This window comes from Salmo salar, chromosome 11, assembly GCF_965601325.2.
Source record: "Salmo salar chromosome 11, fSalSal1, whole genome shotgun sequence".
Classification (NCBI taxonomy): domain Eukaryota; kingdom Metazoa; phylum Chordata; class Actinopteri; order Salmoniformes; family Salmonidae; genus Salmo; species Salmo salar.
In genome coordinates this window covers 9,421,784-9,442,535 of record NC_138301.1, presented here as the reverse complement: position 1 = coordinate 9,442,535, position 20,752 = coordinate 9,421,784, and the positions used below count along the sequence as shown (strand labels likewise).

Here is a 20,752-nt window from a genome sequence, read left to right as displayed (position 1 = left end):
TCCTGTGCTCTCCTTCTGCGAGCTCGCTCTCCTTCTGCGAGCTCGCTCTCCTTCTGCGAGCTCGCTCTCCTTCTGCGAGCTCGCTCTCCTTCTGCGAGCTCGCTCTCCTTCTGCGAGCTCGCTCTCCTTCTGCGAGCTCGCTCTCCTTCTGCGAGCTCTCTCTCCTTCTGCGAGCTCTCTCTCCTTCTGCGAGCTCTCTCTCCTTCTGCGAGCTCTCTCTCCTTCTGCGAGCTCTCTCTCCTTCTGCAAGCTCTCTCTCCTTCTGCAAGCTCTCTCCTTCTGCAAGCTCTCTCTCCTTCTGTGCTCTCCTTCTGCAAGCTCTCTCTCCTTCTGTGCTCTCCTTCTGCAAGCTCTCTCTCCTTCTGTGCTCTCCTTCTGCAAGCTCTCTCTCCTTCTGTGCTCTCCTTCTGCAAGCTCTCTCTCCTTCTGTGCTCTCCTTCTGCAAGCTCTCTCTCCTTCTGTGCTCTCCTTCTGCAAGCTCTCTCTCCTTCTGTGCTCTCTTTCTGCAAGCTCTCTCTAGGCATAGGCTAAGATGCAATAGATAGTATAGAATACAGTATAAACACTACAGTTCAAAAGTTTGGGGTCACTTAGAAAAGTCCTTGTTTTTGAAAGAAAAGCACATTTTTTGTCCATTAAAATAACATCAAATTGATCAGAAGGCCAGCATCCCGGAGTCGCCTCTTCACTGTTGACGTCTATTTTGTATCTGTGACATAGTAGAGATATTCTTCCAATTTGTATTCTCTTTTGAGCAATTTAGTTTATTCTGTGTTTTTGTAAAAATTATCAAATGTGTCAAATAAAAAGGTGGTCAAATTGGTTCTTGTTGTTTTTTAATTGTGTGTTCTAGGGAGCCGAGTTTTTCTTGCATACTTTTTTGGTTTAAAGTAAAGTCTTCTGATGGAATTATTCCATAGAGACTTTCAAAGTGATCTTTCCAAATGTTGCCATTTTGAATGGCTAGGTCATTTCTCTGTTTTCCATTTACAGTATTCCATTTCTCCCAGAACTGGTTTCCATCAATGGAGTCTTCAAACCGCTTTCATACTGTTCTCAAAATTCTTCAGTTTTTTACATCTTAGGTTTTGTTAGTATTCTTTCAATGTGTCACAATATTGTTGCTGAACGTCTCTATCTTGTAGCTGGTGATGTTTTCTATTTGACAAAGATCTAAATAAATAGATGCACTAACACCTTTCCATTTTTGTTCACTACCTGGTCAGGGCTATTTCATTACTAGGGATGGGAATCGGGTATAAGGAGGAATGTCCAAATATACAGTATGTCTATTACACTCAGGGTTTACACATTCAGGTTCAGAACCTGTTCTAGCATTAAAATCCCCAGACAAAAGCACATTTCCCTCCGCTTTAAAACTGGTTGGTCTCTCTTTGGCGAATATCATCAGGGGGAAGCACACACCACAACTGTATATAAATAATTGTCACTAAGGATTGTTGTTTTGTTGAGTTAACCAAATGTGGGTGTTACCCTTTTTGATTTGGCTCCGTGAAAGGTCCTGTTTACTCCATATGATAATTCCTCCCGAGTCCGTGCCCCGTTTGATGTTTTTATGTTTTAATGATGGAAGTAGAACTTCCCTATAGCCTGAAGGACATTGAGTATCTATAATCACCACAAAATGATTCTAGAAGTATTAGCCACCCTTTGCCTTGACAGTTTTGCACACTCTTGGCAATTTCTCAATCAGCTTCACCTGGAATGCATTTCAATTAACATGTGTGCCTTGTTAAAGTTAATTTGTGGAATTTCATTCCTCAACGCGTTTGAGCCAATCAGCTGTGATGTGACAAGGTAGGGGTGTTCAGAAAATAGCCCTATTTGGTATAAGACCAAGTCCATATTCTGGCAAAAACAGCTCAAATAAGCAAAGAGAAACAACAGTCCAACGTTACTTTAAGACATGGTCAGTCAATACGGAAGATTTCAAAAACTTTGAAAGTTTCTTCAAGTGTAGTCGCAAAAACCATCAAGCGCTATGACGAAACGGCTCTCATGAGGACCGCCACAGGAAAGGAAGACCCAGAGTTACCTCTGCTGCAGAGTGTGACGACCCTCCCACTCGGTCTGTCGTATTCTTTCTCTTTGCTCTTGTTTTCCTTATTAGGATGACGGTGGGCGGAGCCGGGAGGGTCGTCACAAGAGGATATGTTAGAGTTACCAGCCTCAGAAATTGCAGCCCAAATAAATGCTTCAGAGATCAAGTAACAGACACATCTCAAGATCAACTGTTCAGAGACTGCGTGAATCAGGCCTTCATGGTCGAATTGCTGCAAAGAAACCACAACTAAAGGACACCAAGAAGAAGAAGAGACTTGCTTGGGCCAAGAAACACGAGAAATGAATATCAGACCGGTGGAAATCTGTGTCTTTGTGACGCAGAGTAGGTGAGCGGATGATTTCCGCAGGTGTGGTTCCCATCGTGAAGCATGGAGGTGGTGGTGTGATGGTGCTTTGCTGCGCTTAGTGGAACCATCATTTGTTTTTCAACAGGACAATGACCCAACACACCTCCAGGCTGTGTAAGGGCTATTTGACCAAGGAGGAGAGTGATGGAGTGCTGTATCAGATGACCTGGCCTCCACAATCACCTAACCTCAACCCAATTAGGATTGTTTGGGATGAGTTGGACTGCAGAGTGAAGGAAAAGCAGCCAACAAGTGCTCTGCATATGTGGGAACTTCAAGACTGTTGGAAAAGCATTCCAGCTGACGTTAATGGAGAGAATATGACAAAGGTGTGCAATGCTGTCATCAAGGCAAAGGGTGGCTACTTTGATGAATCTAAAATATTTTTTGATTTGTTTAACACTTTTTTGGTTACTACATGATTCCATGTGTTATTAATAGTTTTGATGCCTGTACTAATATTCTACAATGAAGAAATTAGTAAAAATAAATAACCATTGAATGAGTAGGTGTGTCCAAACTTTTTACTGGTACTGTAAGTATTCAGACCCTTCACTCAGTATTTTGTTGAAACACCTTTGGCAGTGAATAAAGCCTCGAGTCTTCTTGGGTGTGATGCTACAAGCTTTGCACACCTGTATTTGGGGAGTTTCTCACATTCTTCTCTGCAGATCCTCTCAAGCTCTGTCAATTTGGATGGGGAGCGTCATTGCACAACTATTTTCAGGACTCTTCAGAGACGTTAGATCGAGTTCAAGTCCGAGCTCTGGCTGGGACACTCAAGGACAGTCGGAGACCTGTCCCAAAGCCACTCTGGCGTTGTCGTGTGTGTGTGTGTGTGTGTGTGTGTGTGCGCGCTTAGAGTCGTTGTCCTGTTGGAAGGTGAACCTTCAACCTAGTCTGAGGTCCTGAGTGCTCTGGAGCAGGTTTTCATCAAGGATCTCTCTGTACTTTGCTCCGTTCATCTTTCCCTCGATCCCGACTAGTCTCCCAGTCCCTGCCGCTGAAAAACATCCCCAAAGCATGATGCTGCCACCACCATGATTCACCGTAGGGATGGTGCCAGGTTTACTCCAGATGGGACACTTGGCATTCAGGCCAAAGAGTTCAATCTTGGTTTCAGCAGACCAGAGAACCTTGCTTCTCATAGTCAGAGTCTTTAGGTGCCTTTTGCCAAACTTCAAGCGGGCTGTCATGTGGCTTTTACTGAGGAGTGGCTTCCGTCTGGCCATTCTACCATAAACGCCTGATTGGTGGAGTCCTGCAGAGATGGTTGTCCCATCTCCACAGAGGAACTCTAGAGCTCTGTGAGAGTGACCATTGGGTTCTTGGTCACCTCCCTGACCAAGGCCCTTCTCCCCCGATTGCTCAGTTTAGCCAGGCGGCCAGTTCTAGGAAGTCTTGGTGGTTCCAAACTTCTTCCATTTAAGAATGATGGAGGCCACTGTGTTCTTGGGGACCTTCAATGCTGCAGAAATGTTTTAGTACCCTTCCCCAGATCTGTGCCTCGACACAATCCTGTCTCGGAGCTCTTCGGACAATTCCTTCGACCCCATGGCTTGGTTTTTGCTCTGACATGCACTGTCAACTGTGGGACCTTATATAGACAGGTGAGTACCTTCCAAATCATGTCCAATTAATTGAATTTACCACAGGTGGACTCCAATCAAGTTGTACAAACATCTCAAGGATGATCAATGGGAACAGGATGCACCTGAGCTCAACTTCGAGTCTCAAAGCAAAGGGTCTGAATATTTATGTAAAGTATGTTTTTTATTTTTAATACATTTGCAAAAGAAAATCTTAAAACCTGTTTTCTCTGTCATTATGGGGTGTTGTGTGTAGATTGCTGTAGATTTTTATTTATTTATTTAATCCATTTTAGAATAAGGCTGTAACGTAACAAAATTTGGAAAAAGTTAAGGGGTCTGAATACTTTCCGAAGGCACTGTATATCTATATATTATTTGGTTAGAGTAAAGTCCATAGGAAAATAATACACAAGGAAAATAATACACAATATATACCAGGACAATCCAAATGTGTGTGTGAGAAACCCCCCCAAAAAACTACATACACATATTATATATATATTAATATATAATAAAATAAAAAAGTCTGTGTGGAATAATAATAATTTAAAAAAAAGGTTGTGGTGTGTGTGTGTGTGTCTGTGTGTGTAATACATAAAAACAATAATAAAATAAAAAAGGTTGTGGTGTGTGTGTGTGTGGTGAAATACATAAATACAATAATAAAATAAAAAGGGTTGTGTGTGGGGGGGAGATATGTGTGTGTTTTCCAGCAGTTCATGTTTCAGAGGATATATTAAATATGATATGTCTCTTGTATTATGTGTGTGGTTGATGCACCCCCACAATACTTAGACTAAGCTCACCAACCATGCCCAACGCAAGAGTAAATGTGCTGTGTGTGTTTCAACAAAGAGCATTCTTCGGTAGCAGGAAAGAAAAATGATATAAATAGTCAACAATAAAATTATAACATATGTGACAAGTGTTGACTATATCTACATGTCATTTTAGCTTATAGAATGAATGTTTTCTGATAAGGTCCAATACATTGGCTTTTGCCTATTCTAGGAGTTTGCACATAAGCTTCAGCAGTTGACGCACCTCTCCGATGGCTGAAGGGTCGATATGTCTCTTACCGGCGTTATCCACTATCATTTCTTATGACCGACAACAACTCGAACACCAGATGGGAAGTTACTAACCTCAATTCAGGCTTCAACTTCGACTCATCTGCCCTGGGCTCTTTGTGTACCTACGACCCAATCTTCAGGCTACTCAAGACGAAACACAGGAGAGAGGGCGTCCTGATGAAACTAAGGCCAAGGGAAAACCGTCGCAAAAAGGCATTGTTTCTTATGCTGGGCATCATTCACAAGTGATAATACATAATTCACAAGTGATAGGCTAATATTGTCACCCATCAGACTATTCTTGATTTAATCTTGTCTTTACATATACAATTTGTTTTGATTTAGAATGGACCATTATCTTTTTACTAGAGGCCATCACTCTGTTTTCTCCCACAATTGCATAGCCTATTGAAATGTTGCGCAACATGAGCTTATGGACTCTCATGAAGTGTTTCATTCGAATTTCGAGTACATTTGCATTGATGTCAGAGTGATTAGAAGGACAAGAGTGCTGAGTACCAGGCAGTTAGCAAGTTTGGTAGGCTACTAATGACCATCAGCAGCATCAGAGCGTGTACACCCCCATCCACAGGGCTGCAGTGGAGAGGGTCAAGAGCTTCAAGTTCCTCTGTGTCCACACCACTGAGGACCTAACATGGTCTACTCACACCAGCACAGTTGTAGAGAAGGCAAAGCAGTGCCTCTTCTCCCTCAGGAGGCTGACACGATTTGAAATGGCCCCTCAGATCCTCAGGAACTTTTAGAGCTGCACAATCGACAGCATCCTCGAGACTGGTTGTAACACCGTCTGGATTGGCAACTGCACCGCCCTCGACCAGAAGGCCCAACAGAGGGTGATGCGAACGACGCAGCACATCACTGGGGGTGATCTCCCAGTCATCCAGGACGCACATGCCAGGTGAAATATGAGAAAGGCCTGAAAAATTGCCAAAGACTCCAGCCACTTGAGACTGTTCTCCATGCTCCCGTCCAGCAGGCGGTACCACTGCATCAAGGCACAGACCAACAGATTTTATCCCCTGGCCACAAGACTTAAATGGCTAACAACTACTGCTCTCCCTCTCCCACAGCCTATCCCCACTTACTATGCCCATCCACAGGTCTCTACCCATTTAGACACACACGTTCACTGTCACTCACATACTCACACACTCATTACTGATACTTTTTAGACCTGTTTCTATGTATATCCTACTACCAGACACTTATGTATAAACCTACCTCAACCACCCCAGTCTCCCTGCACATTGAGTAAGGTACTGGCTCTGACATGTATATACTTGCATTCTTGAGTTTCTTACGTGTTTATTATATTTTTGATTATTATCTATACATTGTTGGGAAAGAGCTCTCAAGGTAAGAATTTTACACCTGTTGTATCCTGTGCATGCGGCAAATAAACTTTAATATGTGTTACGGTGTGGAGGGTTGGAAGTTTGCGTCCAAGTTGGGACAGAATTTCCACTTGTCACACATGTGTGTGTGTGCATGCAAATGTCTGTGCATATTTGAGGGTCACCACTCACCACTCTCAGCAGCCTCCTCTGCTCCTTGAAGGTGGCGCAGCAACCCAGCACTCCCGTCACCATGACTATGGCCCCGGCTAGGATCAGGATGTAGGCGGAGGCGGCGTAGGTCGCGGAGGAGAGCAGGCTGATGTAGTCGCTCTTCTCCACCAGCGTCCAGATGCCCACCGCCATCACCACGCCCCCTGCCAGCTGGGAGGACAAAGATATCACGTTGTAGAACTGCATAAGTGTTGCTCTCCACTTTGTGGAGGACCGACTTATGAAATCAGTGCAATCAAAATTCTGCCGTTTGATTGTCTCCAGATTATATCTTCAAACTAAGGGCAACCATGGCATCCCTGACAGAGCGGGAGAAGTGTCCATCCATGTATACAGTTAAGATAGTCGTTTTCATTTCAAGTTAAAGTGTACTATTACCTAGCCAGCTAAAGTTAGCTGGCTGGCTCGCTAGCTAAAGTTATGTGTATGATCTGTGTAGTTATATTATTCGTATCTCAGAGCCATTTGTATTGCTAGTTATTGCCTAATGTTAGCTAGCTAACACGGAACCTGGTTGGTTAGCTACCTGCAGATTCATGCAGGGCACTAACGTTATGAGTTGGGATTATGGTTCATGTCTAAACAAAAGACTCCACTATGCAAGTAACCATTTTAATACAAATAGAATATTCATGATGTCACTGTGACAACGGCCAATAGACGTGGCTGGTAAATTCACTCTAGCTATCTACTCTGATTTCAGAGCACTCTCTTCTGTGTGCCAGAGCCCAGAATAACTGACAAATTTACCAACGATCAACATCCATTGAATATGGCCAGTGTCAGTAAACGTTGGCCAAAAAAGCGTAATTAAATTGTTGCCAGCAGCACAGTTACTGTCACCAATGCTCTGGATAACATAAAAACAGCCTAACCAGCTTTGCTAGGGTGAGTAAAATGGTCAGAGTGAGCTGTTCTCTCATTTGTGTCTGGAAGTAGCTAGCAAACTATCCAACATCAGCCAGTTAGCTTGGGTGCTTGACTGCTGTCGTTAGGTCAGAATGCTTGGATCAATCCTAGTCCTGGGCCAGATGTGAATCCTTAAAGAGATGGGTGGGACTAAGGCTTTAGAGGGTGTGAACGATGGTGAATGGGTGTTGACAAAGAAGTGCTCTCCAGTAGGTGTGCCTAAACATTCAAGGGCCATTTTCGCAAATGTGAGAAATACATTTGCTGAAAGATCTAAAATCCTGTTTTTGCTTAGTCATTATGGGGTATTGTATGTAGATTGATGAGGGATTTTTTTAAAAATACATTTTAAAATAAGCCTGTAACATAACAAAAAGTGGAAAAAGGGGTCGGAATACATTCCGAATGCACTGTATGCTAGAACGGAGGTTTAAAAAACAACAGCTGCATTTGCATATTAGCCAATACATATGACATAACCTACACATACAGCATACCTTGCAATAAAATATTCTCTAAAAACTGTTGTACAATGGGCTCCGCAATAAGATAACCAGAGTTTGGTTTCTAAACCAGAGGAGTCCTCAAATAGCAGCTGGTCAATACCATGGTGGGCATTGCATGATGTCGGATGCATTGGAATATAAGGAATAGAGAATGATAAAGAGCCTGTAGGATTATAGAAAAAGGAGTTGAGAAAGTAATGTTTGAGTTTCAAATACTAAAATGTTCAGTATGTTTACATGCACACTAATCATTTGATATTAAACTGATTATGGCATTAGTCATGTAGACACCTTACTCTGCTTATCTTAAATCACATAAGATCATAATCGAAGTAAGCATATGCTGATTAAAACCTGTTTTTCTGAGCAATCTTTTGAATTATTAGGACATGTAAACACCTAAATCAGAGTTACAGTGCCACCCCCTTGGCATTTTTCCTATTTTGTGCCTTACAACCTGGAATTTTTGGGGGGGTTTGTATCATTTAATTTACACAACATGCCTACCAACATGCCGCCCCCCCCCCCCCCCCCCCGCAAGTCAATACTTTGTAGAGCCACCAGCTGCAAGTCTCTTGGGGTATGTCTCTATAAGCTTAGCAAATCTAGCCACTGGGATTTTTGCCCATTCTTCAAGGCAAAACTGCTCCAGCTCCTTCAAGTTGGATGGGTTCCGCTGGTGTACAGCAATCTAAGCCATACCACAGCTTCTCAATTGGATTGAGGTCTGGGCTTTGACTAGGCCATTCCAAGACATTTAAATGTTTACCCTTAAACCACTCGTGTGTTGCTTTAGAAGGATTCTTAGGGTCATTGTCCTGCTGGAAGGTGAACCTCCGTCCTCAGTCTCAAATCTCTGGAAGACAGAAACAGGTTTCCCTGAAGAATTTCACTGTATTTAGCGCCATCAATCATTCCTTCAATTCTGACCAGTTTCCCAGTCCCTGCCGATGAAAAACATCCCACAGCACGATGCTGCCACCACCATGCTTCACTGTGGGGATGGGTGATGAGAGGTGTTGGGTTTGTGCCAGACATAGCGTTTTCCTTGATGGCCAAAAAGCTCAATTTTAATCTCATCTAACCAGAGTACCTTCTTCCATATGTTTGGGGAGTCTCCCACATGCCTTTTGGCGAACACCAAATGTGTTTGCTTATTTTTTTCTTTAAGCAATGGCTTTTTTTGGCCACTCTTCCATAAAGCCCAGCTCTTTGGAATGTACGGCTTAAAGTGGTCCTATGGACATACTCCAATCTCTGCTGTGGAGCTTAGCAGCTCCTTCAGGGTTATCTTTGGTCTCTTTGTTGCCTCTCTGATTAATGTCCTTCCTGCCTGGTCCGTGAGTTTTGGTGGGTGGCCATCTCTTGGCAGGTTTGTTGTGGTGCTATATTCTTTCCATTTTTTAATAATGGATTTAACGGTGCTCCATGGGATGTTCAATGTTTCTGATATTTTTTTATAACCCAACCCTGATCTGTACTTCTCCACAACTTTGTCCCCAACATGTTTGGAGAGCTCCTTGGTCTTCATGATGCCGCTTGCTTGGTGGTGCCCCTTGCTTTGTGGTGTTGCAGACTCTAGGGCCTTTCAGTACAGGTGTATCCGTTATACTGGGTTTATCACAGTAGGACTGGTGAGGTTAATGTGTACAGTCGTGGCCAAAGGTTTTGAGAATGACACAAATATTAATTTCCACAAAGTTTGCTGCTTCAGTGTCTTTAGATATTTTTGTCAGATGTTACTATGGAATACTGAAGTATAATTACAAGCATTTTATAAGTGTCAAAGGCTTTCATTGACAATTACATGAAGTTGATGCAAAGAGTCAATATTTGCAGTGTTGACCCTTCTTTTTCAAGACCTCTGCAATCCGCCCTGGTATGCTGTCAATTAACTTCTGGGCCACATCCTGACTGATGGCAGCCCATTCTTGCAAAATCAATGCTTGGAGTTTGTAAGAATTTGTGGGTCTTTGTCCACCCGTCTCTTGAGGTTTGACCACAAGTTCTCAATGGGATTAAGGTCTGGGGAGTTTCCTGGTCATGCACCCAAAATATCGATGTTTTGTTCCCCGAGCCACTTAGCTATCACTTTTGCCTTATGGCAAGGTGCTCCATCATGCTGGAAAAGGCATTGTTCGTCACCAAACTGTTCCTGGATGGTTGGGAGAAGTTGCTCTCGGAGGATGTGTTGGTACCATTCTTTTTTCATGGCTGTGTTCTTAGGCAAAATTGTGAGTGAGCCCACTCCCTTGGCTGAGAAGCAACCCCACACATGAATGGTCTCAGGATGCTTTACTGTTGGCATGACACAGGACTGATGGTAAGCGCTCACCTTGTCTTCTCCGGCCAAGCATTTTTCCGGATGCCCCAAACATTCGGAAAGGGGATTCATCGAAGAAAATGACTTTACCCCAGTCCTCAGCAGTCCAAACCCTGTGCCTTTTGCAGGATATCAGTCTGTCCCTGATGTTTTTCCTGGAGAGAAGTGGCTTCTTTGCTGCCCTTCTTGACACCAGGCCATCCTCCAAAAGTCTTTGCCTCACAGTGCGTGCAGATGCACTCACTCCTGCCTGCTGCCATTCCTGAGCAAGCTCTGTACTGGTGGTGCTCCGATCCCGCAGCTGAATCAACTTTAGGAGACGGTCCTGGCGCTTGCTGGACTTTCTTGGGCGCCCTGAAGCCTTCTTCACAACAATTGAACCGCTCTCCTTGAAGTTCTTGATGATCCGATAAATGGTTGATTTAGGTGCAATCTTACTGGCAGCAATATCCTTGCCTGTGAAGCCCTTTTTGTGCAAAGCAATGGTGACAGCACATGTATCCTTGGAGGTAACCATGGTTGACAGAGGAAGAACAATGATTCCAAGCACCACCCTCCTTTTGAAGCTTCCAGTCTGTTATTCGAACTCGATCAGCATGACAGAGTGATCTCCAGCCTTGTCCTCGTCAACACTCACACCTGTGTTAACTTGTTATGGATAGGGGGCAGTATTTTCACGGCCGGATAAAAAAACGTACCCGATTTAATCTGATTATTACTCCTGCCCAGAAACTAGAATATGCATATAATTATTAGCTTTGGATAGAAAACACTCCAAAGTTTCTAAAACTGTTTGAATGGTGTCTGTGAGTATAACAGAACTCATTTGGCAGGCCAAAACCTGAGAAGATTCCAAACAGGAAGCGCCCTCTCTGACTATTTCTTGGCCTTCTTGATCATCTCTATCCAAAACAGGGGATCTCTGCTGTAATGTGACATTTTCTAACGCTCCCATAGGCTCTCAGAAGGCGCCAGAACGTTGAATGGTGACTTTGCAGGCCATGGCTGAAAAACAGTAGCGCATTTGGATAGTGGTCGATCTGAGAACAATGAGACTGGGGGCGCGTGCACGAGAAGACTCCATGTTTTTATTTTTTCGTCTTTGAACGAAAACAGGGTTTCCCGGTCGGAATATTATCACTTTTTTATGAGAAAAATCGCATAAAAATTGATTTTAAACAGCGGTTGACATGCTTCGAAGTACGGTAATGGAATATTTCGAATTTTTTTGTCACGAAACGCGCCGGGCGCGTCACCCTTCTTTACCCTTCGGATAGTGTCTTGAACGCACGAACAAAACGCCGCTATTTGGATATAACTATGGATTATTTGGAACCAAACCAACATTTGTTATTGAACTAGAAGTCCTGGGAGTGCATTCTGACGAAGAACAGTGAAGGTAATCCAATTTTTCTTATCGTAAATCTGAGTTTGGTGAGGGCCAAACTTGGTGGGTGTCAAAATAGCTAGCCCGTGATGCCGGGCTATCTACTCAGAATATTGCAAAATGTGCTTTCACCGAAAAGCTATTTTAAAATCGGACACAGCGATTGCATAAAGGAGTTCTGTATCTATAATTCTTAAAATAATTCTGTTTTTTGTGAACGTTTATCGTGAGTAATTTAGTAAATTCACCGGAAGTTTTCGGTGGGAATGCTAGTTCTGAATGTCACATGCTAATGTAAAAAGCTGTTTTTTAATATAAATATGAACTTGATTGAACAAAACATGCATGTATTGTATAACATAATGTCCTAGGAGTGTCATCTGATGAAGATAATCAAAGGTTAGTGCTACATTTAGCTGTGGTTTTGTTTTTTGTGACATTATATGCTAGCTTGAAAAATGGGTGTCTGATTATTTCTGGCTGGGTACTCTGCTGACATAATCTAATGTTTTGCTTTCGCTGTAAAGCCTTTTTGAAATCGGACAGTGTGGTTAGATAAAGGAGAGTCTTGTCTTTAAAATGGTGTAAAATAGTCATATGTTTGAAAAATTGAAGTTTTCGGATTTTCGAGGACTTTGTATTTCGCGCCACGCCCATCATTGGTTATTGGAGCAGGTGTTCCGCTAGCGGAACGTCTAGATGTAAGAGGTTAACGAGAGAATCACTGACATGGTCCTTTTGTGGCAGGGCTGAAATGCAGTGGAAATGTTTTTTGGGGATACAGTTCATTTGCATGGCAAAGAGGGACTTTGCAATTCATTGCAATTAATCTGATCACTCTTCATAACATTCTGGAGTATATGCAAATTGCCATCATACAAACTGAGGCAACAGACTTTGTGAAAATTAATGTGTGTCATTCTCAAAACTTTTGGCCACAACTTTAGAGCAAGGGACTAGAGCGCAAGTGATCTTGCGAGTGCACTCGGCTTGGTGAAGCTCAAATTATAACGTGTAATGTTTTGATAAAATGTTTTGATAAATGAGGTAAACAGGTATACCTTGGGTTACTATTGTGAGGTGTTATTGTGAGTGTTTTGATATTCCTGGTACTTAGAAAATACGAGTTAAGATTGGATTTTTGGGACCGTGTTACATGTTAGATAGGAGACATGGGTACTCCGTAGGTAGTTTTGCACATTTAGATAATTGTAAGAATCTATACCACAGTAATCGCAGCAGGTGATATCCCAGTGTGGATACAACACCCGTTTTGGGACCACTAATTAGGCAATATTTTGATAATGGTATGGGTTTCCCTGTTCATATAGACAGGGTTTGATATCTGAAAACAGCGCTAACTGGTTTTTCCTAGTGCCTGTCTCATTCCCCTGTGTGTCCTGTGTTTGTGAATGTGATATGAGAGTTGTGTGAGTGTGGAAATAAGTGTTAATCTGAAGTTTAGATAAGATATAGAAATGTGTAAAATAAGTTGATTTAAATTTGGATTCGATATGTAGCGTTATCTATAATTTCTGGAAGTCTAGAGAACCGTTGAGGATATGTGTGGAGCATTATTCCCATGAAAGTCCGGGCAGTGTCCGGGAAAGTAACGTTTTTTGGGATCCACTGGGAGTATAGCGATGGAGAGTCATTGAAAACGCACATGGAATGGTTAATGTGAGTACCTAAGATGTCCTACGTGATACATGGACTCTGTACGCGAACCAATTAAACTATAAACGCTTATGGGATTTTCTCCGTCCGGGTAATACATTTAAATAAAATAGCCCATACGGCTTGAATTTTTGTTTCGGGACAATGATAAGATTACCGGAAAGGTTATCTACAATTGTTTACTTTAGAAGGTGTCTATTCCACTTACTGGAACACCATTATCTGATGTGTTTTGAGTAGGATTCTTTCTTCCAGGACTGATGGAAGTCCACTACAATATGTATGTTAAGGGAGCTCCCACATTAAATAAGGCCTGGCAAATTGTTTTTACCCTATATTATTAATATTTGTTATTGTTTTTAATGCCATGTCTGCCTTATTGTGAGGGGTCCATTTCATTTGGTTTTAGTGGGTTTTTCACAGATTAGAGCTGAGGTATCTAAAAGGGGCACACAAATTGAATTTTTTGAAGTTGTAATTTTTTTTGTGTAAATTGAACACGTGAATTCTTTTGATAAAAAATGTACTGAAGAAATTACTGTAACCTGGGATACAAAATGTATGACATTGACTGTTTTTAAATAATTTGTCTAATAGGGAAAGAAACACTTATTTGAAGGGTTTAAATGACCTCTGACCTGACTTTCTAGTGTGGTTTGATCGCCGTCACTGGAAAGCCATGAGACATTGGTTGGTGATTTAAAGGTCATTTGTAATACTGATTTGAAGGTCATTTGTAATACTCATAATTACGGAGAAGTTTATAATTAATAGTTATCTGTGCGATTTGGACCACGAAAAAGGACAGACCTGTCTCTAGTCTATTTTTCTATTCCTTGAATCAAGTTATGGGTAAGAAAAAATATTTATGGAGTTAATGGTAGTAATTCAAATTTGATTTGCAGTGTTGGTTTTTAAACAATCATGTGAGTCATGTGTCAAAATGGGGGAATTACTCTTAGGTCTTCTGAGATCTCTTTAGTTCGAGGCATGGTTCACATCAGGCCTCTTCTGAATACCAAATTCAAATTTTGTGAGTTTTTTTATAGGGCAGGGCAGCTCTAACCAACATCTCCAATCTCACCTCATTGATTGGACTCCAGGTTAGCTGACACCTGACTCCAATTAGCTTTTGGTCATTAGCCTAGGGGTTCACATACTTTTTCCAACCTACACTGTGAATGTTTAAATGATGTAGTCAATTTGACCAAACCATGTGGACCTCAAAACCCTCTCTAACCCTCACTCCCAGGAGTGCGACAGTAGTCCACGTGGAGTGAGCATGGAGAGAGATCCGTTCCAAAACTTGTTGCTGGTATACTTGTTGCTGGTATACTGGTTGGCAAATGGACAAGACATAATGGGTAGTAAAGGTGGTGGCGGTTCAGGTGAGACATTGAAATTGGGACATTATCATGGGCCAGCCACTTTGAACTGTGAAGCCATCTGAAGAAGACAATGAAGAGACACCAGAAGAATGAGTGCCCGGAGAAAGGGGGGGTTGGTCAACTGTGCCTGTAATTGATGTAGACTTGTCCAAAATTGTTATTTAGGGGGTATCAGGTTGATTGTGGAAGTCTACACACTGCTAAATTTATAGTAATTTAGACTAAGAATGCATTGAGATACTGATCTGTAATTATAGTCGCGATGAGAAAGTTAAATACTAGAATTATAAGATTAATATATTGTATGTTAATAAAAATGTACATTCTGTCAGTGTGGATGTGTGTTAAATTGAGGGTTTTAACTTCGGTTCTGCCACTCAATGTGAATCACTGAGCAATGTCATCCTAAAAATGTGGGTTGGATAATTGTGTTTTGATTATGATTTGGAAACTGAACGACTTTTAAAACTGACTAATTGATTTGAGTAAGTTGTTAGAATGGTAATAACTAAATTCAGCAAAAAAAGAAACGTCCTCTCACTGTCAGCTGTGTTAATTTTCAGGAAACTTAACATGTGTAAATATTTCTATGAACATAAGATTCAACAAGATTCAACAGACAAACTGAACAAGTTCCACAGACATAAACTGAATAAGTTCCACAGACATGTGAATAACAGAAATTTTAATGTGTCCCTGAACAAAGGGGGGATCAAAATCAAAAGTAACAGTCAGTATCTGGTGTGGCCACCAGCTGCATTAAGTACTGCAGTGCATCTCCTCCTCATGGACTGCACCAGATTTGCCAGTTCTTTCTGTGAGATGTTACCCCACTCTTCCACCAAGGCACCTGAAAGTTCCCGGACATTTCTGGGGGGAATGGCCCTAGCCCTCACCCTCCGATCCAGCAGGTCCCAGATGTGCTCAATGGGATTGCGATCCGGGCTCTTCGCTGGACATGGCAGAACACTGACATTCCTGTCTTGCAGGAAATCAAGCACAGAATGAGCAGTACGGCTGGTGGCATTGTCATGCTGGAGGGTCATGTCAGGATAAGCCTGCAGGAAGGGTACCACACGAGGGAGGAGGATGTCTTCCTTGTAACGCACAGCGTTGAGATTGCCTGCAATGACAACAAGCTCAGTCCGATGATGCTGTGACACACCGCCCCAGACCATGACGGACCCTCCACCTCCAAATCGATCCCGCTCCAATACAGGCCTCAGTGTAACACTCATTCTTTCGACAATAAACGCAAATCCGACCATCACCCCTGCTGAGACAAAACCGCGACTCGTCAGTGAAGAGCACTTTTTGCCAGTCCTGTCTGGTCCAGCGACGGTGGGTTTGTGCCCATAGGCGACGTTGTTGCCAATGATGTCTGGTGAGGACCTGCCCTACAAGCCCTCAGTCCAGCCTCTCTCAGCCTATTGCGGACAGTCTGAGCACTGATGGAGGGATTGTGCGTTCCTGGTGTAACTCGGGCAGTTGTTGTTGCCATCCTGTACCTGTCCCGCAGGTGTGATGTTCGGATGTACCGATCCTGTGCAGGTGTTGTTACACGTGGTCTGCCACTGCAAGGACCATCAGCTGTCCATCCTGTCTCCCTGTAGCGCTATCTTAGGTGGCTCATAGTACGGACATTGCAATTTATTGCCCTGGCCACATCGGCAGTCCTCATGCCTCCTTGCAGCATCCCTAAGGCACGTTCACGCAGATGAGCAGGGACCCTGGGCATCTTTCTTTTGGTGTTTTTCAGAGTCAGTAGAAAGGCCTCTTTAGTGTCCTACGTTTTCATAACTGTGACCTTAATTGCCTACCGTCTGTAAGCTGTTAGTGTCTTAAATGACCGTTCCACGGGTGCATGTTCATTAATTGTTAATGGTCCATTGAACAAGCATGGGAAACAGTGTTAAAACCCTTTACAATAAAGATCTGTTATATGAGTGGTGCAATTAAAGTATTATGGATTGATTGTCATGTCGATTGTGACATGTGTAAAGAAGTTGTGTACCAAAGATGTTGACATTATTCTCAGCATGCCCTGGTGGATGGAGAGGGTGAACTCTGATCCTGAGAGTGAAACTGATCCTAATCCATTTGACCTATATCCATTACCAAATTGCAATTTTTGATGATAATGATAATACTCAGGAACTATAGCAGGTTTATGCTAATGGACATAGAGTCCATAGGTGTTGCCTTATGAATAGCGGGATCATGATGCTTGTCCTGGGTCATGTTCAATAGGCACTAACTTGAAGAAATTTTACTTAAAACAGTAGTCACTACCTGAATTTATCCAACAAGATAATGCTCATTTCAGTTTCTTCAGATGGTGCTATAGGGATGGAAATGGCTATTTCTACCATGCTGACGAATTGGAGTATGCTCAGTATCAACATGATGATTTTGTTTCATACCGACTTAAACTGCAGAGAATTTCTTAGCGATATTTCAAATGTCTTTTTAAGTTGAGAGAAGTCTCAAAATGGAGGATTGTAATAGAATTATTAGAATATTGTTTAATACCGTTTATGCATCGAATAGCTATGATGAGTACTCTCTCATCTGTGTCTGTGGGACTGAGTTGGGCCTCTGGGGCTTGAGCTGATAGTGGACTTGGTGTTAAAACCTAAAGTCTGCATTCCATAGACAAGATATGGTGGGTGGAACTGCGATAGAGATAACCTGGAGGAGTAGAACAAAACCCTCATTGTTCCTAATCATCCTGGTACCTGGGCTGGGGGTAAAACAACACGAAGTGCAGATAACCACGAGATGAACCCAGTGGCTTATGGCCAGCCATTATTAAGCATTTTTAGTGTCAGATATATAATAACCAGGATTCCTCTGGAAGGTTAAGCTCTCGCCAACACACACTTCAGAGTGTGCGGGCGACCAGCTTCATTATTGCAATAATCAATCGATGATAAATAAAAATGTATTGTTTGAATAATTGTCCAAGTGTCTCTCAGTATACATGAATTTCCACAACAATATATAGTACTAGTCAAATGTTTGACACCAACTCATTCCAGGGGTTTCTTTATTTTGACTATTTTCTACATTGTAGAATAATAGTGAAGACATCAAAACTGTGAAATAACACATATGGAATCATGTAGTAAGCAGTGTTAAATCAAAATATACTTTATATTTGAGATTCTTCAAAGTAGCTAGCCTTTGCCTTGGCATTCTCTCAACCAGCTTCATGAGGTAGTCACCTGGAATGCATTTCAATTAACAGGTGTGCCTTGTTAAAAGTTAATTTGTGGAATTTCTTTCCTTCTTAATGCATTTGAGCCAATCAGTTGTTGTGACAAGGTAGCGGTGGTATACAGAAAATTTCTGTATTTGGTATAAGACCAAGTCCATATTATGGCAAGAACAGCTCAAATAAGCAAAGAGAAATGACAGTCCATCATTACTTTAAGACACGAAGGTCAGTCAACGCAGAAATGTCAAGAACATCGAAAGTTTCTTCCAGGGTTCAGTCACAAAAATCATCAAACGCTATAATGAATCTGGCTCTCATGAGGACCGCCATAGGAAAAGAAGACCCAGAGTTATAGTGGCAAGAAAAAGTATGTATACCCTTTGGAAATACCTGGACTTCTGCATACATTTGATCTGATCTTCATCTAAGTGACAACAATAGACAAACACAGTCTGCTTAAACTAATACACACAATTATACATTTTCATGTCTTTATTGTACACACCGTGTAAACATTCACAGTGCAGGGTGGGAAAAGTATGTGAACCCTTGGATTTAATAACTGGTTGACCCTCCTTTGGCAGCAATCTACCTCAACCAAACATTTTCTGTAGTTGCGGATCAGACCTGCACAGCGGTCAGGATGAACTGTTTCAGTTCAGCAATATTCTTGGGATGTCTGGTGTGAACTGCCCTCGAGGTCGTACCACAGCATCTCAATCGGGTTGAGGTCAGGACTATGACTGGGCCACTCCAGAAGGCGTATTTTCATCTGTTGAAGCCATTCTGTTGTTGATTTTCTCTTGTGTTTTGGGTCGTTGTCCTGTTGCATCACCCAACTTCTGTTGAGCTTCAATTGGCGGACAGATAGCCTAACATTCTCCTGCAAAATGTCTTGATAAACTTGGAAATTCATTTTCCCGGCGATGATAGCAAGCTGTCCAGGCCCGAGGCAGCAAAGACGCCCCAAACCATGATGCTCCCTCCTCCATAGTTCACAGTTGGGATGAGGTTTTGATGTTGGTGTGCGTGCCGTTTTTTCTCCACACATAGTGTTTGTGTTCCTTCCAAACAACTCAACTGTAGATTCATCTGTCCACAGAATATTTTGCCAGTAGCGCTGTGGAACATCCAGGTGCACTAATGCAAACTTCAGACGTGCAGCAATGTTTTTTTTGGACAGCAGTGGCTTCTTCTGTGGTCTCCTCCCATGAAAACCATTCTTGTTTAGTGTTTTACGTATCGAAAACTCGTCAACAGAGTTGTTAGCCTGTTCAGAGATTTCTGTAAGTCTTCAGCTGACACTCTAGGATTCTTATTAACCTCATTGAGCATTCTGAGCTGTGCTCTTGTAGTCATCTTTGCAGGACAGCCACTCCTAGGGAGAGTAGCAAGAGTGCTGAACTTTCTCCATTTATAGACAATTTGTCTTACCATGGACTGATGAACATCAAGGCTTTTAGAGATACTTTTGTAACCCATGCCAGCTTTATGCAAGGCAACCATTCTTAATCTTAAGTCTTCTGAGATCTCTTTAGTTCGAGGCATGGTTCACATCAGGCAATGCCTCTTCTGAATAGCAAATTCAAATTTTGTGAGTGTTTTTTATAGGGCAGGGCAGCTCTAACCAACATCTCCAATCTCACCTCATTGATTGGACTCCAGGTTAGCTGACACCTGACTCCAATTAGCTTTTGGTCATTAGCCTAGGGGTTCACATACTTTTTCCAACCTACACTGTGAATGTTTAAATGATGTAGTCAATATAGACAAGAAAAATACAATAATTTCTGTGTTATTAGTTTAAGCACACTATGTTGGTCTATTGTTGTGACTTAGATGAAGATCAGATCAAATTTGATGTCCAATGTATGCAGTAATCCAGGTAATTCCAAAGGGTTCACATACTTTTTCTTGCCATTGTAGCAACATGGTCTAGGAAAAGGTGCCAATTCAACAGCGACCACTATCCATTGCGGGAGAAAGTGCATTTGTTATAAAAAAAGATATTATTTGTATTAGTGTTGCACCATTGTTCTTATGTAATATAACCATATACATGTCTCAGACTGATGTACAGTGCCATCCCCACGACCTTCACAATGGAACAGTCCACTACTGCTTGACTAAAGAAATCTCGGTCGACCAATAGCCTATTGACCAAACAATCGACCAGCCGACTAAATGGGATGAACCCTATAAACAATTTGTAAAAACCAGCTCCTCCCTTAACATAGCTCGATCATCTCGAAAACCTAAGGCAGATAGCTTGCTACAGCCCACCACCTACAGTGGCAAACAAATTAACCACTGCCACCTTCAATCCTTATAGCCATTCATCCTTGTGCAGTATTAAATACTGTGGAATAGTTCCCATGAGTGTTAACTAAGATGCCAGTATTTGGTGTGTATTCTTTAAAACGCAACATAATCATTTCCTCTAGAAGTGTAGGCCTATATCAACTTAGAAAATACATCCTCATCCACAGTTTGAATATTACGACAAGCGGTTAAAATCGACTATATAATACATTTACACTTGTACTGTGCAGTCAGCAGATGTTGCAGCACTGCGCCAGAAAACGTGTCCCTGTGCCAACTCAATCACTTACACAGCTACTGATCTCCTTGTAATGCAGGGTCATTCATTCACTAA

The 20,752-nt window shown here is 42.1% G+C and overlaps 1 protein-coding gene across 2 annotated transcripts in view; it reads right to left on the bottom strand.

Moving 5' to 3' along the window:
* Nucleotides 1-20,752, bottom strand: part of LOC106561929 (CD151 antigen) — a 56,750-nt gene that overhangs the window by 21,045 nt on the left and 14,953 nt on the right. For both annotated transcript variants that reach the window (XM_014126335.3, XM_014126336.3), the window contains exon 3: nucleotides 6,645-6,836. In XM_014126335.3, coding sequence (XP_013981810.1) covers nucleotides 6,645-6,836 — 192 coding nt within the window. The remainder of the gene's footprint in view (nucleotides 1-6,644; nucleotides 6,837-20,752) is intronic.